Source organism: Dendrobates tinctorius, unplaced genomic scaffold (genome assembly GCF_039654945.1).
Source record: "Dendrobates tinctorius isolate UK_male_01 unplaced genomic scaffold, ASM3965494v1 ptg000091l, whole genome shotgun sequence".
NCBI lineage: Eukaryota > Metazoa > Chordata > Amphibia > Anura > Dendrobatidae > Dendrobates > Dendrobates tinctorius.
The window spans coordinates 5,334,645-5,359,036 of record NW_027361759.1 but is presented as its reverse complement, the minus strand read 5'-3'; the positions used below and the strand labels follow the sequence as shown (position 1 = coordinate 5,359,036).

At 42.1% G+C, this 24,392-nt stretch overlaps 1 protein-coding gene across 14 annotated transcripts in view; it reads right to left on the bottom strand.

Moving 5' to 3' along the window:
* Positions 1 to 24,392, bottom strand: part of ABI3BP (ABI family member 3 binding protein) — a 733,533-nt gene that overhangs the window by 110,264 nt on the left and 598,877 nt on the right. For all 14 annotated transcript variants that reach the window (XM_073586187.1, XM_073586193.1, XM_073586188.1 and 11 more), the window contains 2 exons: positions 22,818 to 23,030; positions 7,882 to 7,990 (listed from right to left, as the gene is read on the bottom strand). In XM_073586187.1, the coding sequence (XP_073442288.1) occupies positions 7,882 to 7,990; positions 22,818 to 23,030 (322 nt within the window). The remainder of the gene's footprint in view (positions 1 to 7,881; positions 7,991 to 22,817; positions 23,031 to 24,392) is intronic.

The following is a 24,392-nucleotide window of genomic DNA, read 5'->3' as shown; positions in this document are numbered from 1 at the left end:
CTTCTAATTCGCAATGTTGCTTAACCCATGTGCAGGGCATTGCAGTATCTTAGTTATCCATGGTTACGGCCACTGATATAGTTGGCTGTTACTAGTCATAATCATAGATACTGCAATGCCCTGCTCAAGGGGCAAGCAACATAGCTAATCTGAAAGACTATACTACGTTTCTAATTGGAGGTATTTGCTAATATTATTACACCTTTTGCATATTGGGATATATACATACATACAGTTGTGGCAAAAAGTATTGACACCCCTGCAATTTTGTCAGATAATACTGAGTTTCTTCCTGAAAATGATTGCAAACACAAATTCTTTGGTATTATTATCTTCATTTAATTTGTCTTAAATGAAAAGGCAGAAAAAGAATTGTCCTAAAGCCAAATTGGATATAATTCCACAACAAACATAAAAAAGAGGGTGGACAAAAGTATTGGCACTGTTCGAAAAATGTGGCACCTAAGAGGTGTTGGCAATAACTAAATCACACTTGCAGCCAGTTGACATGGATTAAAGTTGACTCAACCTCTGTCCTGTGTCCTTGTGTGTACCACATTGAGCATGGAGAAAAGAAAGAAGACCAAAGAACTGTCTGAGGACTTGAAAACCAAATTGTGAGGAAGCATGAGCAATCTCAAGGCTACAAGTCCAACTCCAAAGACCTGAATGTTCCTGTGTCTACCGTGCACAGCGTCATCAAGAAGTTTAAAGCCCATGGCACTGTGGCTAACCTCCCTAGATGTGGACGGAAAAGAAAAATTGACAAGAGATTTCAACACAAGATTGTGCGTATGTTGGATAAAGAACCTCGACTAACATCCAAACAAGATCAAGCTGCCCTGCAGTCCGAGGGTACAACAGTGTCAACCCGTACTATCCGTCGGCATCTGAATGAAAAGGGACTATATGGTAGGAGACCCAGGAAGACCCCAATTCTTACCCCGAGACATAAAAAAGCCAGGCTAGAGTTTGCCAAAACTTACCTGAAAAAAGCCTAAAATGTTTTGGAAGAATGTTCTCTGCTCAGATGAGACAAAAGTAGAGCTTTTTGGGCAAAGGCATCAACATAGAGTTTACAGGAGAAAAAAGAGGCATTCAAAGAAAAAACACGATCCCTACAATCAAACATGGCAGAGGTTCCCTGATGTTTTGGGGTTGCTTTGCTGCCTCTGGCACTGGACTAATTGACCGTGTGCATGGCATTATGAAGTCTGAAGACTACCAACAAATTTTGCAGCATAATGTAGGGCCCAGTGTGAGAAAGCTGGGTCTCCCTCAGAGGTCATGGGTCTTCCAGCAGGACAATGTCCCAAAACACACTTCAAAAAGCACTAGAAAATGGTTTGAGAGAAAGCACTGGAGACTTCTAAGGTGGCCAGCAATGAGTCCAGACCTGAATCCCATAGAACACCTGTGGAGAGATCTAAAAATGGCAGTTTGGAGAAGGCACCCTTCTAATATCAGGGGACTGGAGCAGTTTGCCAAAGAAGAATGGTCTAAAATTCCAGCAGAGCATTGTAAGAAACTCATTGATGGTTACTGGAAGCGGTTGGTCGCAGTTATTTTGGCTAAAGGTTGTGCAACCAAGTATTAGGCTGAGGGTGCCAATACTTTTGTCTGGCCCATTTTTGGAGTTTTGTGTGTAATGATCAATATTTTGCTTTTTGCTTCATTCTCTTTTGTGTTTTTTCATTTAAGACAAATTAAATGAAGATAATAATACCAAAGAATTTGTGTTTGCAATCATTTTCAGGAAGAAACTGAGTATTATCTGACAGAATTGCAGGGGTGTCAATACTTTTGGCCACAACTGTATAGGATCGTGGAGATTGTTTACAGCCACATGGGGTAAAAGACATAACGAATTACAAGAACTATACTACATATCTAATTGGAGGTATTTGCTATTATTATTACTGTACACCTTCCTCATACTGTACACCTTCCTCATATTGGGATAGGATCTTGGAGATGGGAATACCCCTTTAAGCTATATGAGCATAACTGTTCGCCTGATTTCAGCACTTCCATAGCCATCACTACAGCTTGACTTCCATGCTGAGTTTAACACACTCAGAGAACCCATCTCTGTGTGTCAAAAGAAGATGAAGGGGGCTGTTAGACTCAGTTCACTAGCTAGTCCATCCCACAATGCATCAGCTGTAAACTCTAAAGGCATCATCTGGATAGCCTCTAAACTGATTTTAACAAGCCCTCTAATAAACTTTGTTTCACTAAATCTGTGTATATGTGTATGTAGTGTAATGCATGTGTGTATTAATATACTTGCCTACAGTGGTCTTCTCTGGTATCCTGCGCCACTCTGGTCCTTTCCTAAGTGACATTACCGTTTTTCAGACTCTCCGGGTCACAATACACTGAATTTGACCCATAAATTGCTCTCATAATGTAAGTCTATGATATTCAGAACAAAGCTATCAAGACTTGCACTGTAATATAGACTTGCAGCTCACGCTTAGGGCATACAGTGAGTTGAACAGTCTAGAAAGCAATGAGGTCACTCAGAGGAGGACTGAAGCGGTGCTGGATACCAAACAGGATGGCGGTATTTGATTATATAAACACACTACACTACATACACACAATGTGTGCACAATTATTAGGTAAGTATTTTGAACATATCATCATTTTTATGCCTATTTACAAACTCCAAGCTGTATAAACATGAATGCTTATTGGCCGAAGCAGATGGGGTGATATGTATTTGTGTAATGAGGAAGGATGTGGTCTAAGGATATTAGCACCTTTTTATGAAAATGTGCAAAATTATAAGGCAGCTTGTTTTCCTTAGGCAAAATGAGACAAAAAGAGATTTAACTGATTCTGAAAAGTCCAAAATTTTTAAAAGTCTTAATTAAGTCATAATTTACAGCTGACAAAATAGGATACGCAGACAAAAGTCCATCCCCAACATTTTGGCGTAATTGCCTTTATCAAGGGTATCTGTGAGGAGTGTTCGTCGGCATGCTTACACAAAAAGAGTGGCTCTGCCAAATACTGTGCCGGGTTGCATTGGATAAATGCAGGATCTGTGCTGGATATCCAGTGGCGTGCTCCCGGGGCTACGGTGTGGTGTGCCGAAGGTCACCGTTCTACAGTATTACTTCATTTTACTTCAGGCACCACCTCTCTATGTATTGAGTGCACCACTCTTGACCGATGGATGAGAATGAAAGACATACATTAACTGCTAAAGATTTTAGAAGAATCAAACATGAAGCTACTAGGAACCCATTATCCTCCAGTGCTGTCATATTCATATTCCAGAACTGCAACCTTTCTGGGGTGCCCAAAAGTACAAGGTGTAACGTGCTCAAAGACCTGGTCAAGGTAAGGGAGACTAAAACATGACCACCACCGTACAAATCACTTGAATTGAAAAGTCAAGATTCAGCCAAGAAATATCTAAAGACAGATTTTTCAAAGGTTTTGTGGACTGATGAAAAAGAAGTGCCTTTTGATGGCCCTGATGGATGGGCTTGTGGCTGGATCAGTAATGGGCACAGATGTCCACTTTGAGGCAGATGCCAGCAAGGTGGAGGTGGGGTTCTGCCATCGGCTGGTATTATTAATGATGAGCTAGTTAGACTGTTTCAGGTTGAAGATGGACTTAAAACTCCCAAACCTACTGCCAGTTGTTAGAAGACTCTTTCTTCAAGCAGTGGTACAGGAAAAAAATCAGCATCTTAAAAAAAACCCAGGATTTTTTCACTGACAATGCATGACTGCATGTGATGAAGTATTCCCCTGCTTGGCATGGTCCCCCTTCCTCACCTGACCTAAACCCTATTGACTACTTGTGAGCCCATTTTAAATGGGAGATTTATAAAGAATGAAAACAGTGCACCTCTCTGGACAGTGTTTGAGATGCTGTTGTTGGTGTTGCCTAAAAAGTTGATCATCAAAATATTAAGAAACTGACAGATGCCATGAATAGAAGGCTTAACACATTTATTGAAATGAAGGGTGGCTATATTGGTCACTGATATATATATATTTTTTTTTTAAAAGTCAGAGATGTAATTTTGTACTTTTTAGTTATTTGGTTCTTATTCTCTCTTTTACAGATGAAGACAAACAATGGAGATGGGAAAATTGATGTTTTTCATTTAGTTGCACAATAATTTTGTATACTAATAGTTGCTCAATAATTCTGCAAAGATAGACATTCTCCTAAGAAAGACAAAACTTGATTTTTACTTTCTTAAATATTCTGATTTCAGGTTTATTAAACTTTTGTATTTACCGACTGCAGTAGTTGTTCAATAATAAAATTAATAATCAAAAATACAAATTGCCTAATAATTGTGTACATAGTGTGTACATAGTGTATACACAGATTTCGTGAAAAAAAGTTAATGGGGGAGATTTTACAAGTAATTTTTGGTATTTTTATAAGCTGCTATATATTTTGGGACAATGTTTGGGAATTTAGTAATTCAAACACATTCCTCCAATAATATCTACAAATTAATTTTTAATATTTCTTCAACTACATAAAAAGAATCTGATTAAATCTTGTTGAAAGGTTATGAATGAGATGGAAATTAAAAAGTTTTACTGCTGGCATTATGAAGTAGTGTACAATCTCCAACCAACTATTCTATAAACATTGGATGTCTGGATCACACATTGCCAGGCACGTTGCCGTTCTTCAAATCCCACTTTCTGTTTGTTAGATGCCAGTGGAAAGTCCTGTAAGGGGACCGGATTATATTTCCAAAACAAGCAGCTGAATAAATGGCAAAAAAAATCTTATTTGGAATAGACGGTTAGGAGTTGGTGGAACAGCAGTCTTATTAACTGTAAACCTCTCAAGACAGAAGAAAATATTTATCTATTGTATACTAGTCCAAATGTCCCCTTCTCCTTTGAGGGTTGCAAAACTAACTTAAAGGAACTCCGCTCTTCACCAGCAGAATATCAGAAGCTGTTGCGCTAAAAGGGTTTATTGTTTTCACATCCCAGAAGCAAGAGAAAAGACTTGTCATTGACTTTTTATAAGCCAAAACTGCCTCAAAATGATACATGATGTGGAGCCAGGATTCTTCAATACTATCATCACATCACACCCCTGTAATCCATGTTTGCATAAGTTTTAGTTAAGAAACTCGGCATTCATTTTACTCACATACTAAAAAGGTAATTGCTAGTTTTGTCTAAATGACTTGTAAATTATTCTGTGTACTGTATGTCTTTATTGGGAGATAATGATGACTGATTGCCTCTTCTACATCAGACATTATAACTATTAAAAGTAATCTGTCACCAGGATATTGCTACCTCATCTGAGAGCAGTATAATTTAGGGGTAGAGACCCTAATTCCAGTGATATGTCACCTACTGGGCTGCTTGCTGTCATTTTGATATAATCAGTTTTTTATCTGCTGCAAATGTAGCAGTTCCCTGAATGCTGAGTTCGGTATAGCCACGTCCACACCACAGATTGGCAACTTTCTGTGCACACTGTACATGGGCAGAAATCTGCCAATCAGTGTTGGAGGTAGGGTTATACAGAGCTCATTAATACAGAGGGCTACCTGGCAGCAGGTTTACAAGTCCACAAGTGATGATAACCTATTGTTGATAAAACTGATTTTTATCAAAACTACACTAAGCATCCAGTAACACATTGCTGGAAATGGGGTCTTTATTTCTACAGTATGCCAGATTAGTTTGCAAAAACTTTGTGACAGATTCCCTTTAATTTAATGTGATAAATCCACAGGATAGGGTATAACTCTTTGATCACTGGGAGTCCAGTCGTCAAGAACCCCACCAATCACGTGAATGGAGTGGAGGTTGAACCTACACACTGCCTCTCCATTCGTTCTAACAGAAGTGCTGAAGATCAGCGCGTAATCAGTGCACATAATCCAACTCTGCTCCATTTAGCCGGAGCTCTTCACAACCCTGGTTCTCTGGTTCAGTGGGTGCCGAAGTGGTTGAACCCCTAGCAATCAGAAAGCTATCCCCTATCCCATGGATAAGGAATACATTTTAAACTTGAGAACATCCCATTAAGTTATGTCTCTGGTTTAAAAATGTTGCAGTGCTTGCTATCTCTCCCAGACATATCTTCTAGACTCTTAGAAGAGCAGACTAGTCTCTATGATACCCTGCATGAGGAATAAATACTCGTTTTTCTCATATTTGCATTTACTTTCACTATTTTGGGACTGCAGCAAACAATATGTTAAACCCTTCTCCATTATACATTTTTGGCCTTAAAGGCGTTGTCCAATACTAGGATAACCCCTTCTTAAACTAAATGTTTGGCCCCAATAAAATAATAAAGTCTATACTCACCTCCTGCATCATTCCCGGGCTGTGGGCACTCACTCTCCCCAGGGCTGTGATGCGGTGTTGTGACACATAACTTAGGCATGCAATCAGCGCTGGCGTCACTGCCTCCACTTTTGGACAAACTGAATATGATGAGGAAGCCAGGGTTGCAGCTCATCCTGGACTTCCTCTTCATGTTCAGTTTGTCTGAAGGCAGAGACAGTGACGCCATCACTGATTGGGAGACGGGCATCATGTGTCATTCCACCACATCACAGCCCCGGGACTGCAAGTGCTGACACCTCTGGAATGGACCCGACATAGGAGGTGAGTATAAGTCTTATTATTTTATTGGGGCCGAACATTTGGTTTGAGAAAGGGTTATCCTAGTAGTGGACAACCCCTTTATTGACAAAACCAAATTTAGAGATTTTGCTATGGCTTTATTTAACAGGTTATAACAGTGAAAAATGTTATGTAACCCACTGAATTAGATGTATTTTTTCATCTTCTTCAGGACTTTCTTTTGGCAATATGTAATAGGTATTTCCCTAAATCTTACAAAAATATGTAAGAATAAGGCTATGTGCCCACGTAGCATTTTTCATGCGATTTTTTCCTGAGTAGAAACGCATGCCCTTGCCAGGGAAAACGTATGCGCTTTTTGACACGCGTTTTTGACGCGATTGGAAAGCATTTTGACATGCGTTTTCCCATGCGTTTTTGCCCATATAATTGATGGTATGCGGAATTGCGGGCGATTCCGCAAAATTAATGAACATGCTGCATTTTTTACCGCTAAGCGATTCCGGAGCGGTAAAAAACGCACCATTGGAACAACATGTGCATTTTCTATTACAAATGCATGGAATGCTTTTTTTTAAGTGTTTCTGCGGCAGAATCGCGCGTTTTAAAACACCGCGGAAACGCTTAAAAATCGAATCGTGGGCACACAGCCTAAAAGTTTTCTTCAATTTTATGTGTAAAAATTTGGAAATAAATATAGTTTTTACTTTTGTGTCCTTCTAGATTTTCTATGATTGCATGGATGCCAAATATGATGGTGCATGTTATTATTTTGGAGATATGATCTTAAATACATTGATATATTTCAAATTTAAGAAGGAAATTATATTTTCAAAAATTGGTTACAGTACACCCTTTCTACTTATAAATAGGTAGAGCAGATGTAAAGTATACTTTTCCTTTGCTTCCCTTGACGAGTGAAAAACATTCTGTTTTCCTCCCACAAGTAGAAAAAAAAATCTGTGAACTACATTGCTGCATTACCGCCATAGTTTAGTGCATAGCGCTCAGATGGAGCTTGTAACACCAGACAAACGGCTCATTGATGTCCACTAATGAAGTAGGTGTGCAAGTGTATCATCAGTCAGGAAAATTCCAGGGGACACAACCACTCATGACAATGTAAGTTATCTCAAAACACAAAAAGTATTTTTAATTTTAAACTAGAAAATAGTAAAATGGTCATTAAAAATGAGTGGTACATAAAAGTTTATGGTACAGATTACGTAGGCAAGCATATCTATACTCAGTATGTTGTCTACTTACTTTGTATCTGGTTTTAGATTTTCTACTGTAGAGTGCGTCTGATTTGTAGTTATGATTGACTGGTCTTTTCCAGGAACTCCACCATTTTCTTTTGAAATAACATTGTATTCTGAAAACAATTAGAAATACTTAGTTTGCTGTCACCATGATTACAAGCTGTTAGTTGTAGCCTGATCCAGGTGTTGCACCAAAGCCAACAGATGTGATTGTGGTAGACTTTGGCCATGGTTATGGTACTGAGGCGCAAATCCCTCAGCCGGCACAGATGTTCAAAGGGAAAGTGTCAAAGCAATCATGCAGTCTGATTAAGTGGTTAACAGTCTTCTTTCTATAAATGTGCATACATAGATTGTTGTCAACCACTAAGTAGGACCCTGACTATTAAAAGTACACAGATTTGAATGAACAAGAAACCCAGTCACACTAAATCTTTTCTCCAAAAACTGCATATTTGTTTGCTCAACTTCTGCTCTTTAATATGTTGCTGGGGGATCCACTTTGTGGCGGAATGAACTCCATTTTTTAAGAGAATGCATAAGTGACATCAGTCATCACAATGGTTTACATGACAAAGTAGCAAAAGGAGAAATTTTCAGAAGAACATGACTGTAAAACAAGGGCCAGGAAAGCTTTCCGCTGAAACATGCGTGACATCTATTTGACACAAATCAAGCGGAAATGTGCTGTAATTTATGTAAATCATTAGAGTAATTCAGAATAAATTTTTCCACTAGAAAGCTAGGTAGGACACATTATGTATATATCCTCAGAAAACGTCTCACATACAGAGCATTTGGGGAAAAAAATGGAGACATGTCTGAGTTTGGTCTGATTTGTCAAACATGTAAATGAGCCTGCGAAAAAAACAGACATGACAAGGTTGACATGTCATTTTCAATGATTAATTTTTGAAAAAAGGACGTTCCACCATTTTCCACATGTTAAACTTATGCTCACTTTTCACATGTTAAAATGTTTTTATTTTTTTAATTTCTAATCTTTGTTGCAGAGATATTGGATTGTAAAGTTTTGGGTGCCTAGCATGCCCTGATACCTGGTATAGATCCAAAGGGTTGCATGTGACAAACATTACACAATTATTTTCATCACTGCTCACCACTGCAGCTCTTACTATGCTGGCGCTGAAATGTAATTCACAATATAATGACATAACAGTGCCGATAGAAGAGAGCTGCAATGGTGAGCATTAATAAAGATGATTGTGTGAGCAACATTTAGAACATATAGCGCTCTGGATCTAACCTAGATTTTTTGGGCATCATTCATTCTATATAATAAAATCACAGTATATAATTGACATTACAGTGTAGCTTTCCTCTTCTGACGCTTTTAATTACAGTAAGTGTAAGGAGTGAGGAATTCTCAGTTTGATAAGATTAGACACATCAGTGTTACCAGATTCCAGTTACTTTATCTGGGGGAGTTTGCTTTTTTCCCCTTTATGACACTGCATTCTTATGATTGGAAAATGTCTTACAGGGGAAAAAGTAAATGCTGCAATAGAAAACTCCTTGCTAACATCCCCTCGGTTGATGGGAAAATCAGCATATTAGGTCCTCTATAATTTACAAGACAATGTCTCTGCAACACAGAGGAGAAATTAAAAAAATAAATATGTTTTCAGCCTCTTTTGTATAAGGTGTCCAGTTTAATATGACAAAAGTGGTGAAAGGTCCTCTTTAAAGAAACTTTATGCTGTTCTGGCACATTTGCATGTTCTCTGTATCTTTTCCTCTATATGAATTAGTCTTCTATGAATCTGTCCCTAAAATGTACAGTTTATGTCACAGTGAAATTACATAAGTCACACAGGAGGCAGTAACACAACAATGCTTAAATTTGGGTATGTGCCACTACTATAATAAAGCATGATTTTGAATTATATAACTACTTTTTGTGGCAGTTTTAACTGTCACAATTAATTACCGTAACTAAAGTTGAAAAGATCTGAATTAATTTTTCTTTATTCCAGGCTTACTTTATTTAAAAGTAGCAAAATCAGCAGACATGAGCGAGACAACACAAGACTACTGAACGCCGTGATTGGCTGAAGTAGTCACGAACTATAGTTGTGATGTTATCGCTGCAGCCATATCAAGCAATAAATGGGACAGTGGCAAAAAGGCAATGTTGGAGCTGTAGCAAGTAAGTAGGCCTGATTTCATTACATTTAGGTAGAGAAAGCCAGCAGAATAAAAAAAAGAAGCTTAAAGTCAGTATCAGTGCTGTTGGGCCATGTGAGCAGCGATGTCATTGTTGGACCTGTTTAGAACTCAGACCGAAGGTACCTGCAGGGAAACAACATTGATTCATGGTAATCCAACACTGGGATTATTTTCATTACATGTCAGATTAGAAGAATTCTTCAACCATTGTGTGTCAGATATAGAGACTTTTACTGTAGTATTTTTACAAAAACATGGCCCTCAGGACAGTAAACTACACTCACTTTTCTCGCCTGGCTTCTCATATTTCTCTAACTGCGGAAAATATATAAAGTGGGGTAGTAAAATATGAGCTCTCAAAAAGGAGAGTCTAGATAATGCAGAACTAATGGAGCCTTTACACGCTTCAATAAAGAATATGTTTGGCGATTTATTGCTTGCACTACTATTTGAACGGCCTTAGAGAAAAGAATGACAGGTTTTAATGTTCCAAAATCAAGCAACTACGTCTTAAGATGAATCTGATATTTTTTATGCCATTCATTCTTTACCATAACATTCCAATATGAACACAGCAGAGTGATTTGTGAATAACTTATAGGGAACCACATTTAAACACTCAAGGCTTTGGTGAGCCAAGCTAAACCATGCCATGTCAATGAAATGTCCTCTGACCAACTGTTTTCAGATTACATGATACACCTAGCAATGTGACATTACCACTTGATTTCCTGTGTGAATTGAATCTGTTGCTAAAAGGTTTTCCCATAAACAACATTAATCACCTCACCATATGTGATAAATGTATGATTGCTTGGGGGTCTTTGTGGCCATCCTTATGTAGGGAAGTGGACTAATCTATGTACCTCTCTGCAGCAGGAAGGTAAATGTACAATGTGCTTGACGTGGACTGCTGTATATGGATGTGGGAGACAGCTAGAGATAGGAGAAGATGGTGAAGTACTGGGTTTGGCCACTAGGGGGAGACCAAGGACAGCAGGAAAAGAAGACAGGTGTAGTACTGTAGTTTGGCCACAAGATGGAAGCTTGGAGCAGTGAGGAAGGGGCTTAACATCAGCTTAAGGCTACGAAACCGCAGAGTCATGGGGGGCGGAGTTACAGGAGCTCTAGAGGTGGATTCCCAGGGAGGGGAATATAAGAAGGGGTAGAGAGTTCCAGAAGGAAGCCAGTCCAGGAGAGGAGCTCAAGAGAAGAGGAGACAGGAGGAAGAGATGGACAGAGAAGAAGCTCTGGTAGGGACTGAGGAGAGAAACGGTCAGGGGGGTGGCCCTGACAGGAGAACCGCAGGACAGAGAAGGCCCGGGGGTACCAGACGGACGGACTTGGACGGGTGAGGCGCTGTGGTGGTAGGCCTAGGGCAGCCACAGTGAAAGAGCCGTGAGGGACGTCAATTAGGAAAAGGAAGAAAGTGAAAGGTACCCGGGCCTGTGTGCGGAAGTTGTCGTGCAGCTGCTGTGTGGTGATGCGGTCGTCGAGAGGACGGCCAATAAAGAGGACCAGTTGGACGCACATCTGTCTCTGTCTCAAGTCTGTTCGCGGCTGAAAGAGGACCACCCCCCCAGTCGGCACACGTACCTACACTTAGAATGGAGGTCTCAACATTCCCTGTCTGAATGGACAGATAATACAGAAGCATGAGCACCACTCCATTCACTTCTACAGAGCTAATAGATATAGCCATTCTGCCAGTCCATAGTAGTGAATGCAGCTGTTATGTCACACACCTACTACCACTCCATTCACACAAGGGACTTCTGGTTTTGCTATGGACTGGTAAGGTCTGAGCAGTTGAATAGCTGACATCTGTTTTGAAGGGGTTTTCCAATGAACAAAGTACATTTTATTCAATAAGTCTTGAACAATTTTTAGTTCCTGTGCTGAGATAATCTTATAAAGATGCCCCTGCTGTGTACTGTGTAATGGCTGTGTCTGACCGTGCAGGAACATGGTCTGATAATATCACATTTCCTGGGCAGGAGAGGATGAAAAAGAGAGTATACAGACAGGACAGTGTGTTATCTCAAATGATTCTTTCTTTGAGGTAAAATATTGCTTAAAAACAAGCAGTGAAGTGTTTTACCTCACAAAAAGAATCAGCTGTGATCTCCTGCTCTAATGTCTGTATACTCTTTTGCAGGGGCGTAACTACCGCGGTCGCAGCATTCGCAGCTGCGACGGGACCCGGAGTGCTTAAGGGCCCGCTTTCCCACCCACCCAGTCCAGCAAAAATGCAGAAAAGAGAGATACAGGGAGCACTATAGTGAAGGTCTGAAGGACCTAACCATGTGACTTGGAGGGAGGTGTCACTGCAGGTCCCTGCAGCCACATTAGCATACCTCTACCTCACATTAGCTTGTGCCCCCTCCGGCTGTTCTAGATACTCCTCGGGGTATCATGGCTGTGTACCTCTAAGGGACCACAGAAGCCATCCAAGAGCAAAGAAGAGGAGAGGAGACGGGGAGGCAGGAGAGATGGGGCAGATATGGACGAGTCCTCACTGCTGGATCTTCTGGAGTGCTCTTTGTGCCTGGAGCGACTGGACACCACTGCCCGGGTATCGCCGTGCCAGCACACCTTCTGCCGCCGCTGCCTGCAGAGCATTGTCAGCTCCAGGAATGAGCTCCACTGCCTGGAGTGCCGCATCCTGGTGGAGTGCGGGGTGGATGATTTACCGGGCAATATCCTGCTAGTCCGACTTCTAGACAGGATCCGGCAGAGACCAAGAAATAGCCCCACAGGGAGCCCCACTGCTGGTGGACACCACTGTGCTGGTAGAAACAACAGCAACAGCCACAGCCCAGAATGTGCTGCCACCGGATGGACTCACTCACACACCTCCAGCCTGAGGGACCTGGCTGCTGCCAGCCAAAATGACATCCTGTTAAGCCAAGGTATGTGCAAGTGGCTCACATGGACAAAACAGAATTCATCATCTTTCCCCCATCTCACATGACCCCCCCTACGAACCTATCAATTACAGTAAATGACTGCCCACTCTCCCCAGTCCCACAAGCTCGCTGCCTCGGAGTAATCCTTGACGCTAATCTCTCCTTCAAACCACATATCCAAGCCCTTTCCACTTCCTGCCGACTTCAACTCAAAAATATTTCACGAATCCGTTCATTCCTCACCCAAGAATCTGCAAAAACCCTAGTCCATGCCCTCATCATCTCTCGCCTTGACTACTGCAACCTCATGCTCTGTGGCCTCCCCTCAAACACTCTCGCACCCCTCCAATCTATTCTAAACTCTGCTGCCCGACTAATCCACCTGTCCCCCCGCTATTCCCCAGCTTCTCCTCTCTGTCAATCCCTTCACTGGCTCCCAATTGCCCAGAGACTCCATTACAAAACCCTAACCATGACATACAAAGCCATCCACAACCTGTCTCCTCCATACATCTGTGACCTCATCTCCCGGTACTTTCCTGCACGCAACCTCCGATCCTCACAAGATCTCCTTCTCTACTCCCCTCTTTTCTCCTCTTCCCACAATCGCATACAAGATTTCTCTCGCGCATCACCCCTACTCTGGAACTCTCTACCACAACATATCAGACTCTCACCTACCATCGAAACCTTCAAAAAGAGCCTGAAGACCCACCTCTTCCGACAAGCCTACAACCTGCAGTAACCACCGATCGACCAAACCGCTGCACGACCAGCTCTACCCTCGTCTACTGTATTATCACCCATCCCTTGTAGATTGTGAGCCGTCGCGGGCAGGGTCCTCTCTCCTCCTGTACCAGTTATGATTTGTATTGCTTAAGATTATTGTACTTGTTTTTATGTATACCCCTCCTTACTTGTAAAGCGCCATGGAATAAATGGCGCTATAACAATAAATAAATAAATAATAATAATAATGTTACTGATTTGCTTTGTGTACCAGCTGATGTGGCACCTTCATACTGCCTGTGCCATGTGAGCAATCTGGTGTTCTACCACTGTGCCCATCTGTGCCAGTCTGCAGGTTCATGTATCACGAGGGGCACAGTGCCATAGTGTCACCCTACACTGCCACAAGAGCCAATGCAGGGGCACATCTACATACAGTTGTGGCCAAAAGTATTGACACCCCTGCAATTCTGTCAGATAATACTCAGTTTCTTCCTGAAAATGATTGCAAACACAAATTCTTTGGTATTATTATCTTCATTTAATTTGTCTTAAATCAAAAAACACAAAAGAGAATGAAGCAAAACATTGATCATTACACACAAAACTCCAAAAATGGGCCAGACAAAAGTATTAGCACCCTCAGCCTAATACTTGGTTGCACAACCTTTAGCCAAAATAACTGCGACCAACCGCTTCCGGTAACCATCAATGAGTTTCTTACAATGCTCTGCTGGAATTTTAGACCATTCTTCTTTGGCAAACTGCTCCAGGTCCCTGATATTTGAAGGGTGCCTTCTCCAAACTGCCATTTTTAGATCTCTCCACAGGTGTTCTATGGGATTCAGGTCTGGACTCATTGCTAGCCACCTTAGAAGTCTCCAGTGCTTTCTCTCAAACCATTTTCTAGTGCTTTTTGAAGTGTGTTTTGGGTCATTGTCCTGCTGGAAGACCCATGACCTCTGAGGGAGACCCAGCTTTCTCACACTGGGCCCTATATTATGCTGCAAAATTTGTTGGTAGTCTTCAGACTTCATAATGCCACGCACACGGTCAAGCAGTGCAGTGCCAGAGGCAGCAAAGCAACCCCAAAACATCAGGGAACCTCCACGATGTTTGACTGTAGGGACCGTGTTCTTTTCTTTGAATGCCTCTTTTTTCTCCTGTAAACTCTATGTTGATGCCTTTGCCCAAAAAGCTCTACTTTTGTCTCATCTGACCAGAGAACATTCTTCCAAAACGTTTTAGGCTTTTTCAGGTAAGTTTTGACCAGCTCCAGCCTGGCTTTTTTATGTCTCAGGGTAAGAAGTGGGGTCTTCCTGGGTCTCCTACCATACAGTCCCTTTTCATTCAGACACTGACGGATTGTATGGGTTGACACTGTTGTACCCTCGGACTGCAGGGCAGCTTGAACTTGTTTGGATGTTAGTCGAGGTTCTTTATCCAACATCCGCACAATCTTGCATTGAAATCTCTTGTCAATTTTTCTTTTCCGTCCACATCTAGGGAGGTTAGCCACAGTGCCATGGGCTTTAAACTTCTTGATGACACTGCGCACGGTAGACACAGGAACATTCAGGTCTTTGGAGATGGACTTGTAGCCTTGAGATTGCTCATGCTTCCTCATAATTTGGTTTCTCAAGTCCTCAGACAGTTCTTCGGTCTTCTTCCTTTTCTCCATGCTCAATGTGGTACACACAATGACACAGGACAGAGGTTGAGTCAACTTTAATCCATGTCAACTGGCTGCAAGTGTGATTTAGTTATTGCCAACACCTGTTAGGTGCCACAGGTAAGTTACAGGTGCTGTTAATTACACAAATTAGAGAAGCATCACATGATTTTTCGAACAGTGCCAATACTTTTGTCCACCCTCTTTTTTATGTTTGGTGTGGAATTATATCCAATTTGGCTTTGTTATGGAAATATATATGTATTTCATATAGATCTCACTTGCCTGCTATAGGCTATATACTCATGTACTCTTATATTGGCTATATACTGCTATATACTCATATATACTGCACACAGATACATATTCACAGTTTGAACCTTGTAACTAGTTGGTGGAAATAACCTGCTACCCAGTCATCTCATTGTCTTGTGATTTGAGAAATATCTAGCAGACATAGGGAATGAGGAACTTAGGCCAGGTGGCCATGCCGATATTGGAGACTTGCTGACAAGTGCGAGACTCCGGACAGTATATCACGTGGTGTCTAAATAACCACAGGTCGGACACCCATATATGTTCATGCATTTAAACTGACCAATTTGCTAAGAAGTAAAGCCTTTATGTTAATGAGTAACCACTCCTTTATACGAACTGATAAAAGACCATATATGAATAAAGTTTCCAGAGTTCTGTTGGAATGAGTTGTTGCTAACTAAGTGTAGCTTCCTCTTTTCCTTTGAGCGCGCAATAAGACTCTGTCTAATCAGGACAGGCCACAGTACGCACAGGGGTAAATCTACCCAAATCAAAAAAAAATCCACATCAGCTTTAGGACAATTCTTTTTGTGTTTTTTCATTTAAGACAAATTAAATGAAGATAATAATACCAAAGATTATGTGTTTGCAATCATTTTCAGGAAGAAACTGAGTATTATCTGACAGAATTACAGGCGTGTCAATACTTTTGGCCACAACTGTATGCCACATGGCATTCAGGACTCCTCTGCCATGTGAAATCAGGAGCTCATGATCTCATTCACTATGGTGCTGTGCCATCTCCCAGCTGTGAATTACAAAAATGTATGGACCATGGTATAACTAATTGATTAGTTGGCTGTAGCTACCATAATCTGGATCACTAGCAGTCCCAGCATGCCAGTGGTGGTATATCATCCTGAGTTGTAGGATGTCCAGGCTTGTGCCCCCTGGTGGCACTTGGCAGATAACTGATCACATGTATGGCCAAGAGAGCTGCCCCCTGGACCTTCCATTATGGCCGGCATGTACATCGCCCAGGCTAGCAATCCAGTATAAATGATTTACCATGCAATTATTCCTCATTACATCATATTATTAACCCTGTCCTGCCCGGTAGACTGATATGTCTCACAGTTTACATACAGGGCAGAAGTAATGACTGATAGCTGTATTCTGCAGATCAGGAGCTGGCTTTTGCTTGTGCAGTGATATTTTAGATGTATTTTATGTTTTCTTGTTATAGCTTGTTGTTTCTTGTTATATATAAATTATTATTATTTATTTATATAGCGCCATTAATTCCATGGTGCTGTACATGAGAAGGGGGGTTACTTACACATACAAAGTTATAGATATCGTTAACAGTAAACAAATTTACAATGACAGACTGGTACAGAGGGGAGAGGACCCTGTCCTTGCGGACTTACATTCTACAGGATAGTGGGGAAGAGACAGAAGGTCGGGGGTGCAGCAGCTCTGGTGGTGATGAGGCGGCAGCTCAGGCGGTGGTGAGGCGGCAGAATGGTTATTGCAGGCTGTAAGCTTTCCTGAAAAGATGGGTTTTCAGGTTCCATTTGAAGGATCCGATGGTGGTGGATAATCGGACGTGTTGAGGCATGGAATTCCAGAGGATAGGGGATATTCGGAAGAAATCTTTGAGGCTGTTGTGTGAGGAACGAATAGGTGTGGAGGAGAGTAGGAGGTCTTGGGAGGATCGAAGACTACGTGAGGGAAGATATTGGGAGATTAGTTCAGAGATATAGGGAGGGGAAAGGCTGTGGATGGCTTTGTAGGTCAGTGTTAGTAGTTTGAACTGGATTCGTTGGGGAATTGGGAGCCAATGGAGGGATTTGCAGAGGGGAGAGACAGGGGAGTAGCGAGGAGAGAGGTGGATTAGTTGGGCAGCAGAAATGAGGACAGACTGGAGTGGTGCAAGAGAGTTAGCAGAGAGGCCACAGAGGAGAGTGTTGCAGTAGTCAAGGTGGGAGATGATGAGGGCAAGTACAAGAGTTTTAGTTAGAGTTGAGCGACTTTGGTCGGATCGGGTTTCATGAAACAAAATTTGTTTCAGATGAAACTGGTCTGACTAGGGCAAAAAAAATTGGAGTTTCGTCCGAAACCCAACCCCAATGCAAGTCAATGGGGATTAAAAGACGGCATTGAGTGGATGAATGTCAGAGAGGGGGCAGGATGAGGAGGTAGTGTGGGAGTGGGAAACGCTGAATGTGCGGTCAGAAAGGTATGAGGAAATCCAGGACAAGGCAAGGTCTTTGATGCCAAGGGAAGAAAGAATCTGTAGCAGTAGGCAGTGGTCAACTGTGTCAAAGGCAGAGGACAGGTCGGGAAGGAGGAAGATGGAGAACTGTCTGTTAGCTTTGGCTGTGAGTAAGTCATTAGTAATTTTGGTCAGGGCAGTTTCAGTGTAGTGGTGGGGGCGGAAGCCAGACTGCAGGATGTCAAGGACGGAGTTAGATGAGAGGTGGGAGGAAAGTTGAGCATGGACATGCTGTTCAAGGAGTTTGGAAGCAAACAGGAGCAGTGATATGGGGCGATAGCTGGGCATAGCAGTTGGGTGAAGGTTTGATTTTTTGAGGATGGGTGTTATGGTGGCATGTTTGAAGGCAGAGGGGAAGGTACCAGAAGTTAGGGATAGGTTAAAGAGATGGGTTAGGGCTGGAATAATCATGTTAGTGAGGTTGGGGAGCAGGTGGGAAGAGATGGGGTCAAGTGCACAGGTGGTGAGGTGTGATTTGGAAAGGAGATGAGTAAGCTCTCCTTCAGTGATGTTGGAGAGGGAGGTTATTAGGGAAGGGCAAAGGTCTGGTATGTGGAGTGGTTGGGGTGGTGGAACTGTAAAGGTTTGCCTTGTTTGGTCGATCGTGTTTTTGAAGTAGGTGGCAAAGTCCTCAGCAAAGATGAGGGGAGTTGGAGGTAGCAGTGGTGGGCGGAGGAGAGAGTTAAATGGGCTGAACAGTTGTTTTGGGTTGTGGGATAATGAAGATACAAGGTTTGTGAAATAGGTCTGTTTAGCAGAGGTGAGGGCTGATTTAAAAGCAAGTGTAGCTTGTTTGAAAGCAGTGAAGTCGTCTGGCAAGCGTGTCTTCTTCCAATGCCGCTCCGCGATCCTGGATGCTTGTCGAAGTTTTTTGGTGAGGTTGTTGTGCCAGGGTTGCCTATTGGTTTGTCGCACTTTGCCATGCATGAGAGGAGCGACTGAGTCTATGGCTGATGTGAGGATGGCGCTGTAGAAAGCGGTGGCACTGTCTGTGTTGTGGAGTGAAGATATGGAGGACAGAGGTAGAAGAGAGTCTGAGAGTCTGTGAGTGTCTAGGTGTGCGAGGTTTCTGCAAGGATGTGCTAGTGGCTGGACATGGGGGGCAGGTGAGAAGGACGAAGATGAGAAGGTGAGTAGGTGGTGGTCAGAAAGGGGGAAGGGAGAGGTTATGAGATTGGGTAGGGAACAGAGGCGGGTGACGATGAGGTCTAATGTATGTCCATCTGTGTGGGTGGCTGTGGAGAACCACTGAGTAAGTCCAAAGGATGAGGTAAGTGACAGGAGTTTGGAGGCTGCTGGCTGGTGGGTGTCAATGGGGATGTTGAAGTCCCCCATGATGATGGTGGGGATGTCAGAAGAGAGAAAGTGGAGGAGCCAGGTGGACAATTGGTCGATGAAGGCAGTGGCTGAGCCCGGTGGTCGGTATATGACAGTCATTTGGAAATTAGAGGGAGAGTAAATACGGACAGAGTGAACCTCGAAAGAAGGGAGGATAAGGGAGGATGGGGGTTGGATAAGGTTGAAGGAGCAGTTTTTAGAAAGGAGGAAACCCACTCCTCCACCATGTCTGTTGCCAGGGCAAGGAGTGTGGGTAAAGTGGAGGCCGCGATAACTCAGCACGGCCGGGGAGGCCGTGTCAGGGGGTGTCAGCCAGGTCTCAGTGAGGGCCAGGAAGGAAAGGTTGTGGGATGTAAGAGGTCGTGGATCGCGTGGAGCTTGTTGCAGATGGAGCGAGCATTCCAAAGTGCTCCAGAAAGAGGGAGAGGGAGGGAGGGGGTCAGTGGCACAGGTTTTAAGTGTGAGGGATTGCGGTAGTTTCTCTTAGTGTGAGAAAGATAGAGGTGAGGATTAGTGGGATGTATGAGGCAGGGGGGGCCAGGATTGGGGAATATGTCACCAGCAGTGAGAAGAGGCAGGTGGTGAAGGAGAGTGATCGTCTTGTATTGTATTTTCGTAGGAGAGGTCTGAGGTTAAGGAGTATGTCTGCAGATAAAGCGAGGAGGTGGGTAAGAGAGAGGGGGAGATAGTTATTTGGTTCAAGGGTGCAGGGGTTTGAGGATAGCGAAGGAGAGTGAAGATTAGTGGAGCAAAAGCGGTGATGGCAAATGTGAGCATGGCTAAAGTGCAGGGTAAAAAAAAGCAAAAATGCAAGTAAAGTAAGAAAGCAGTGTTAGTTTTACCGTCTGACCGATTTCTGGACTATTTCTTGTATATTTCTCATGTATCACTTTAAACATGTCACTTCAAATGATGTCAAATCTGAGCAAGGTCATATCTGAACTGTTCAATATATTGTATATAAATGAGGAGGCTTGTCAGAGCCAAGGTGGCTGTTGTTGGGGGCTGTAGCCAGAGCTCGTTGTCGGCTAGGGTATGAGGTCCCCTGGAGAAGCCTGGGTCACTGGTAACCCTTACAGTTTCCTTAGGCAGGGAATAGCGCTACACCTCCTTACTTATCTGATCGTCGTCCCATATGATGGACCATGTGTCTTGGAGACACAGGGGCAGAATGAAGACACTGGGGCAGGATTGGAGACACGGGGCAGAATGGAGACACGGGGCAGAATGGGAGACACGGGGCAAGATGGAGACACACAGTTGCAGAATGGAGACATGAGAGCAGAATGGAGACAAGGAGCAGGATGGAGACAAGGGGCAGGATGGGAGACACGGGGGCAGGATGGCAGACACAGGGGCAGGATGGAGACAGATGGTGCAGGATCATGGGGAGGCATGGAGATAGATGGGGCAGGATCATGGGGCAGGATGGACACAGATGGGGCAGGATCATGGGGCAGGATCATGGGAAAGGATCACGGGACAGATGGGGCAGGACAGGACATCACATGGGGCATAATGGATACTCATGAGGGCAGTTTGGGAGAACATATGGGGCCAGGATGGGAGAATATATGGCTGGAGCCAGGAATGAGACACACGGGGGCTAGGATGGGGGATATTATCACCATAAGGGATAATTAAGCAATATTATTACTGCAGTGATGTATTTATTTTATTTTTTGAGGATATTGGTTTAGTAGTAGTTGGGAAAAAATTAAGTATTGTGTTCTGCAAGCAGTACTCTAGCTAACTGTGTTATTTCCTGTAGAGACGAGCCCTGGCTGGAAGAAGTGATGGCCGTCTGTGCTGGATGAAGATGAAAAGCAAAGATGAAGGTCCTCACCTAGACGTCACTGATGAGTCAGTGTGTTACCTGTACACTGACACTATACACTGTATACTATATACAGCGGTCCTGTGTACAATGTTACCAGTGATCACTGTATTACCTTTACACGGACACTATATATATAGAGCTCCTGTGTATGATGCCATTGATCACAGTATAACTTGTACAATATATATACAGCGATCATGTGTATAATGTCACTGTTGATCACTGTATTACGTGTACACTAATACTATATACAGAGCTCCTGTGTATAATGTCACCTGGATCACTGTATTACCTGTACACTATGCACGATATACAGAGCTACTCTCTATAATGTCACTGGTGATCACTTTACTACCTGTACACTATACACTATATACAGATCTCCTCTCTATAATGTTACTGGTGATCACTGTATTACCTGTACACTGACACTATATACAGAGCTCCTGTGTATAATGTCACCAGTAATCACTGTATTACCTGTACACAGACACTGCATACTAAGTACAGATCTTCTGTGCATAATGGCACTTATGGTGATATTAGTATTGCATTTTTTATTAATGATCAGTATTGTAGTATTCAGTCACTATGTGGTGGTAATATGTTGTCCGGCCATGGTGTGGTGGTATTTGTTCCTTGTATGTGCTATTATTTGGTCACTATGTGGTGGTAATATGTAGTCTGGTCATGGTGTGTTGGTATTTGTTCCTTGTATGTGGTATTATTGGTCACCATTTGGTGGTAATATGTGATCTGGACATTGTGCGGTGGTATTTGTCCCTTGTATGTAAGATTATTCAGTCACTGTGGTGGTAATATAGTGTCTGGTCGTGGTGCGGTGTTATTTGTCATTTTTATGTGATATTATTGGTCATTTTAAAAATTGAAAAATAAATAAAAATATTCTTAAATTGTATTGGATATTTTAACAAATGATTAATAGGAGAGTAGAGTAGAGCTCAGCCAAAAGAGTCTATCTTGTCGTGGTAGTGGCTTAAAAAATCTTTTGGCCAAAACAAAAGCTGCTGGCTATGTGTGTGGCAGGCAGTGCCAGGGTTTGTGACCAGCAATAGCCAGCAGGTAAGGGGGGGGCCTGAAGCAGCATGGTGGCAGGCAGTGCCACTATATGTGACCAGCAGTAGCCAGCAGGTGAGGGGGGGCCTGGAGCAGCATGGTGGAAGGGAGTGCCAGGGTGTGTGTGACCTTTGTTTCTGTATAATTTGAATATTTTTTTCTTTAAATACTATATTTGTTAACTATGCCTATATTTATTAAATATTGCACTATAAAACATTGAAACAAAGCTATAGTGTGCGAAATGAATATGAAAAATGTGAATTTGGGTGGAAAATATTTAGGCATGGGGGGGCCCTATTTGAAAGTTTGCACCGAGGCCCATAACGTTGTAGTTACGCCATTGCTCTTTTGCTTTCCCACCTGCCCAGGAGGTCATAATCGGGCCATGTTCCACAGCCATTACATAGTACACTGCAGGGGCACATTTATAAGATTATCTCAGCACAGAAACATTTTTTATCCAATTGTGGAACTTCTTTTTTCTCAAGGTCTATTGATTAGAATGTACTTTTGTTGGTGAGAAAACCCCTTAACACGTACAGTATTAAAGCAAGAAAAAAAATCTTTGCAACTAAGTTGACTTTTCATATCTATATTCTATACTGTCTGGTAGATTATTGAAAAGAAACATGATCACTTTACTCACCAGTGACGGTGTCATTGTCAGGCTTCTCCCAATTCAAGACAACAAATGATGGACACCCCTCAACAGTGTAGATTGTGAGATTAGTTGGGGGATTCTGAGGAGCACTGGTAGCCTCTTGGTTGGCGCTCTCCTCTTCTGTGGAAAAGTATTTGAGAGTGTCCGTGATGGAGCATGGCACGGTATCATTCTTGCTCTTGTATAGTATATGAGGTCCTGTAGAGGAAATCGCAGAATAGTTTAATCAAGTTGGATATACATAAATTTATAGATAAAATATAGCATACTTTACTAGAGTTTAATAAGAAAACAATGATGATAAACTCACTCATAATGAAGGTGATGTCTCCTTCCATTTGAGAGCTTCTGTAATTAGCAGATTTCGCTCTGAATAACTTAGTGAGCTGATAAATGAGCCCGCCTAGATGAGTTCCTGTTTTCTAATGCTAGGGTTGATATGTACATACTGGTGACTTTCTCTGGTGAAAATAATTTATCAGTCTAGGAACCATTGTATTGGTGATCACCTCAATAATGGATATTTATGAAACTATTCAAGAGAAAAACTGTCATTGTTGCAACCAGAGTGTAGCTTTCATTTCGTTTTCTACTTCTGAAAAATAAAAGTTGCTCTGTGTTTGGCTGCTATGGATAACAATGCTTAATTTATCCAGTTTTAATAAATCTGCCCTAATGTTCTTTTCTCGGCCATTGTAATGGGAAACTACACATGACATACAATGCACAGATAGTGTCATTTTTTTTTAAATCAGATCTTTATATTAAAAAGGAACAGCACAAACATTTTCCATTTTAACAACGAATATTGTACTTGACAGAATTAAAGGAAAGGGTTTAGAATAATATTTCACAGTGTATCATTAATGTGTATACACCCAACTCCCTATCCCTCACCTAACTCTAGCCTTAAGAAACCTTGTATTAAATCCATAAACGCATAGGGAAGGGTTATTACGAAGAAGATAATACAAAAAATAACCTATCTTTGAATAAGAGGTTTGAGGGTAACCTTAGAGTATCCAACCAGGGACCTCATATCCTCAAGAATTTACACATTGAATTAAGTTTAAGATAGAAATCCTTTCCTAGTCAAATAATATTATTTATCTTACGCCTTAGTTCCCCAATACTTAAGGGGCAGTGTATCTAACCAGTTGAATGCCAGAAGCCTTGGTGCCTGAAATAAAATACGAATAATACCTAAGGATAAGGGGGAACCGTCTTTCAGTAACCCCAGAACATACAAATGGGGATCTGCTAAAAGTCTCACCTCATATACTCTTTCCACCTGGCAGAGAACCCACCTCCAAAAAGAACCTATCTTTCTATATTCCCATAATATATGCATCAAGTGTGTGTCTTCATTCCCACATCTAGGACATTTTGCATTGGTTCTAAGTCCAATTTTATGTAGTAGACTATGGGTCTTATAAACTCTATGCATTAAATATATCTGAGAGAGTCCCTGGGCCTCACACGGTGACAATCTGGTAACAGTTTCTAAAATCTCTTTGGTCTGCTCTATCGATACAGCTGTAGCACTTATAACTGACTGGA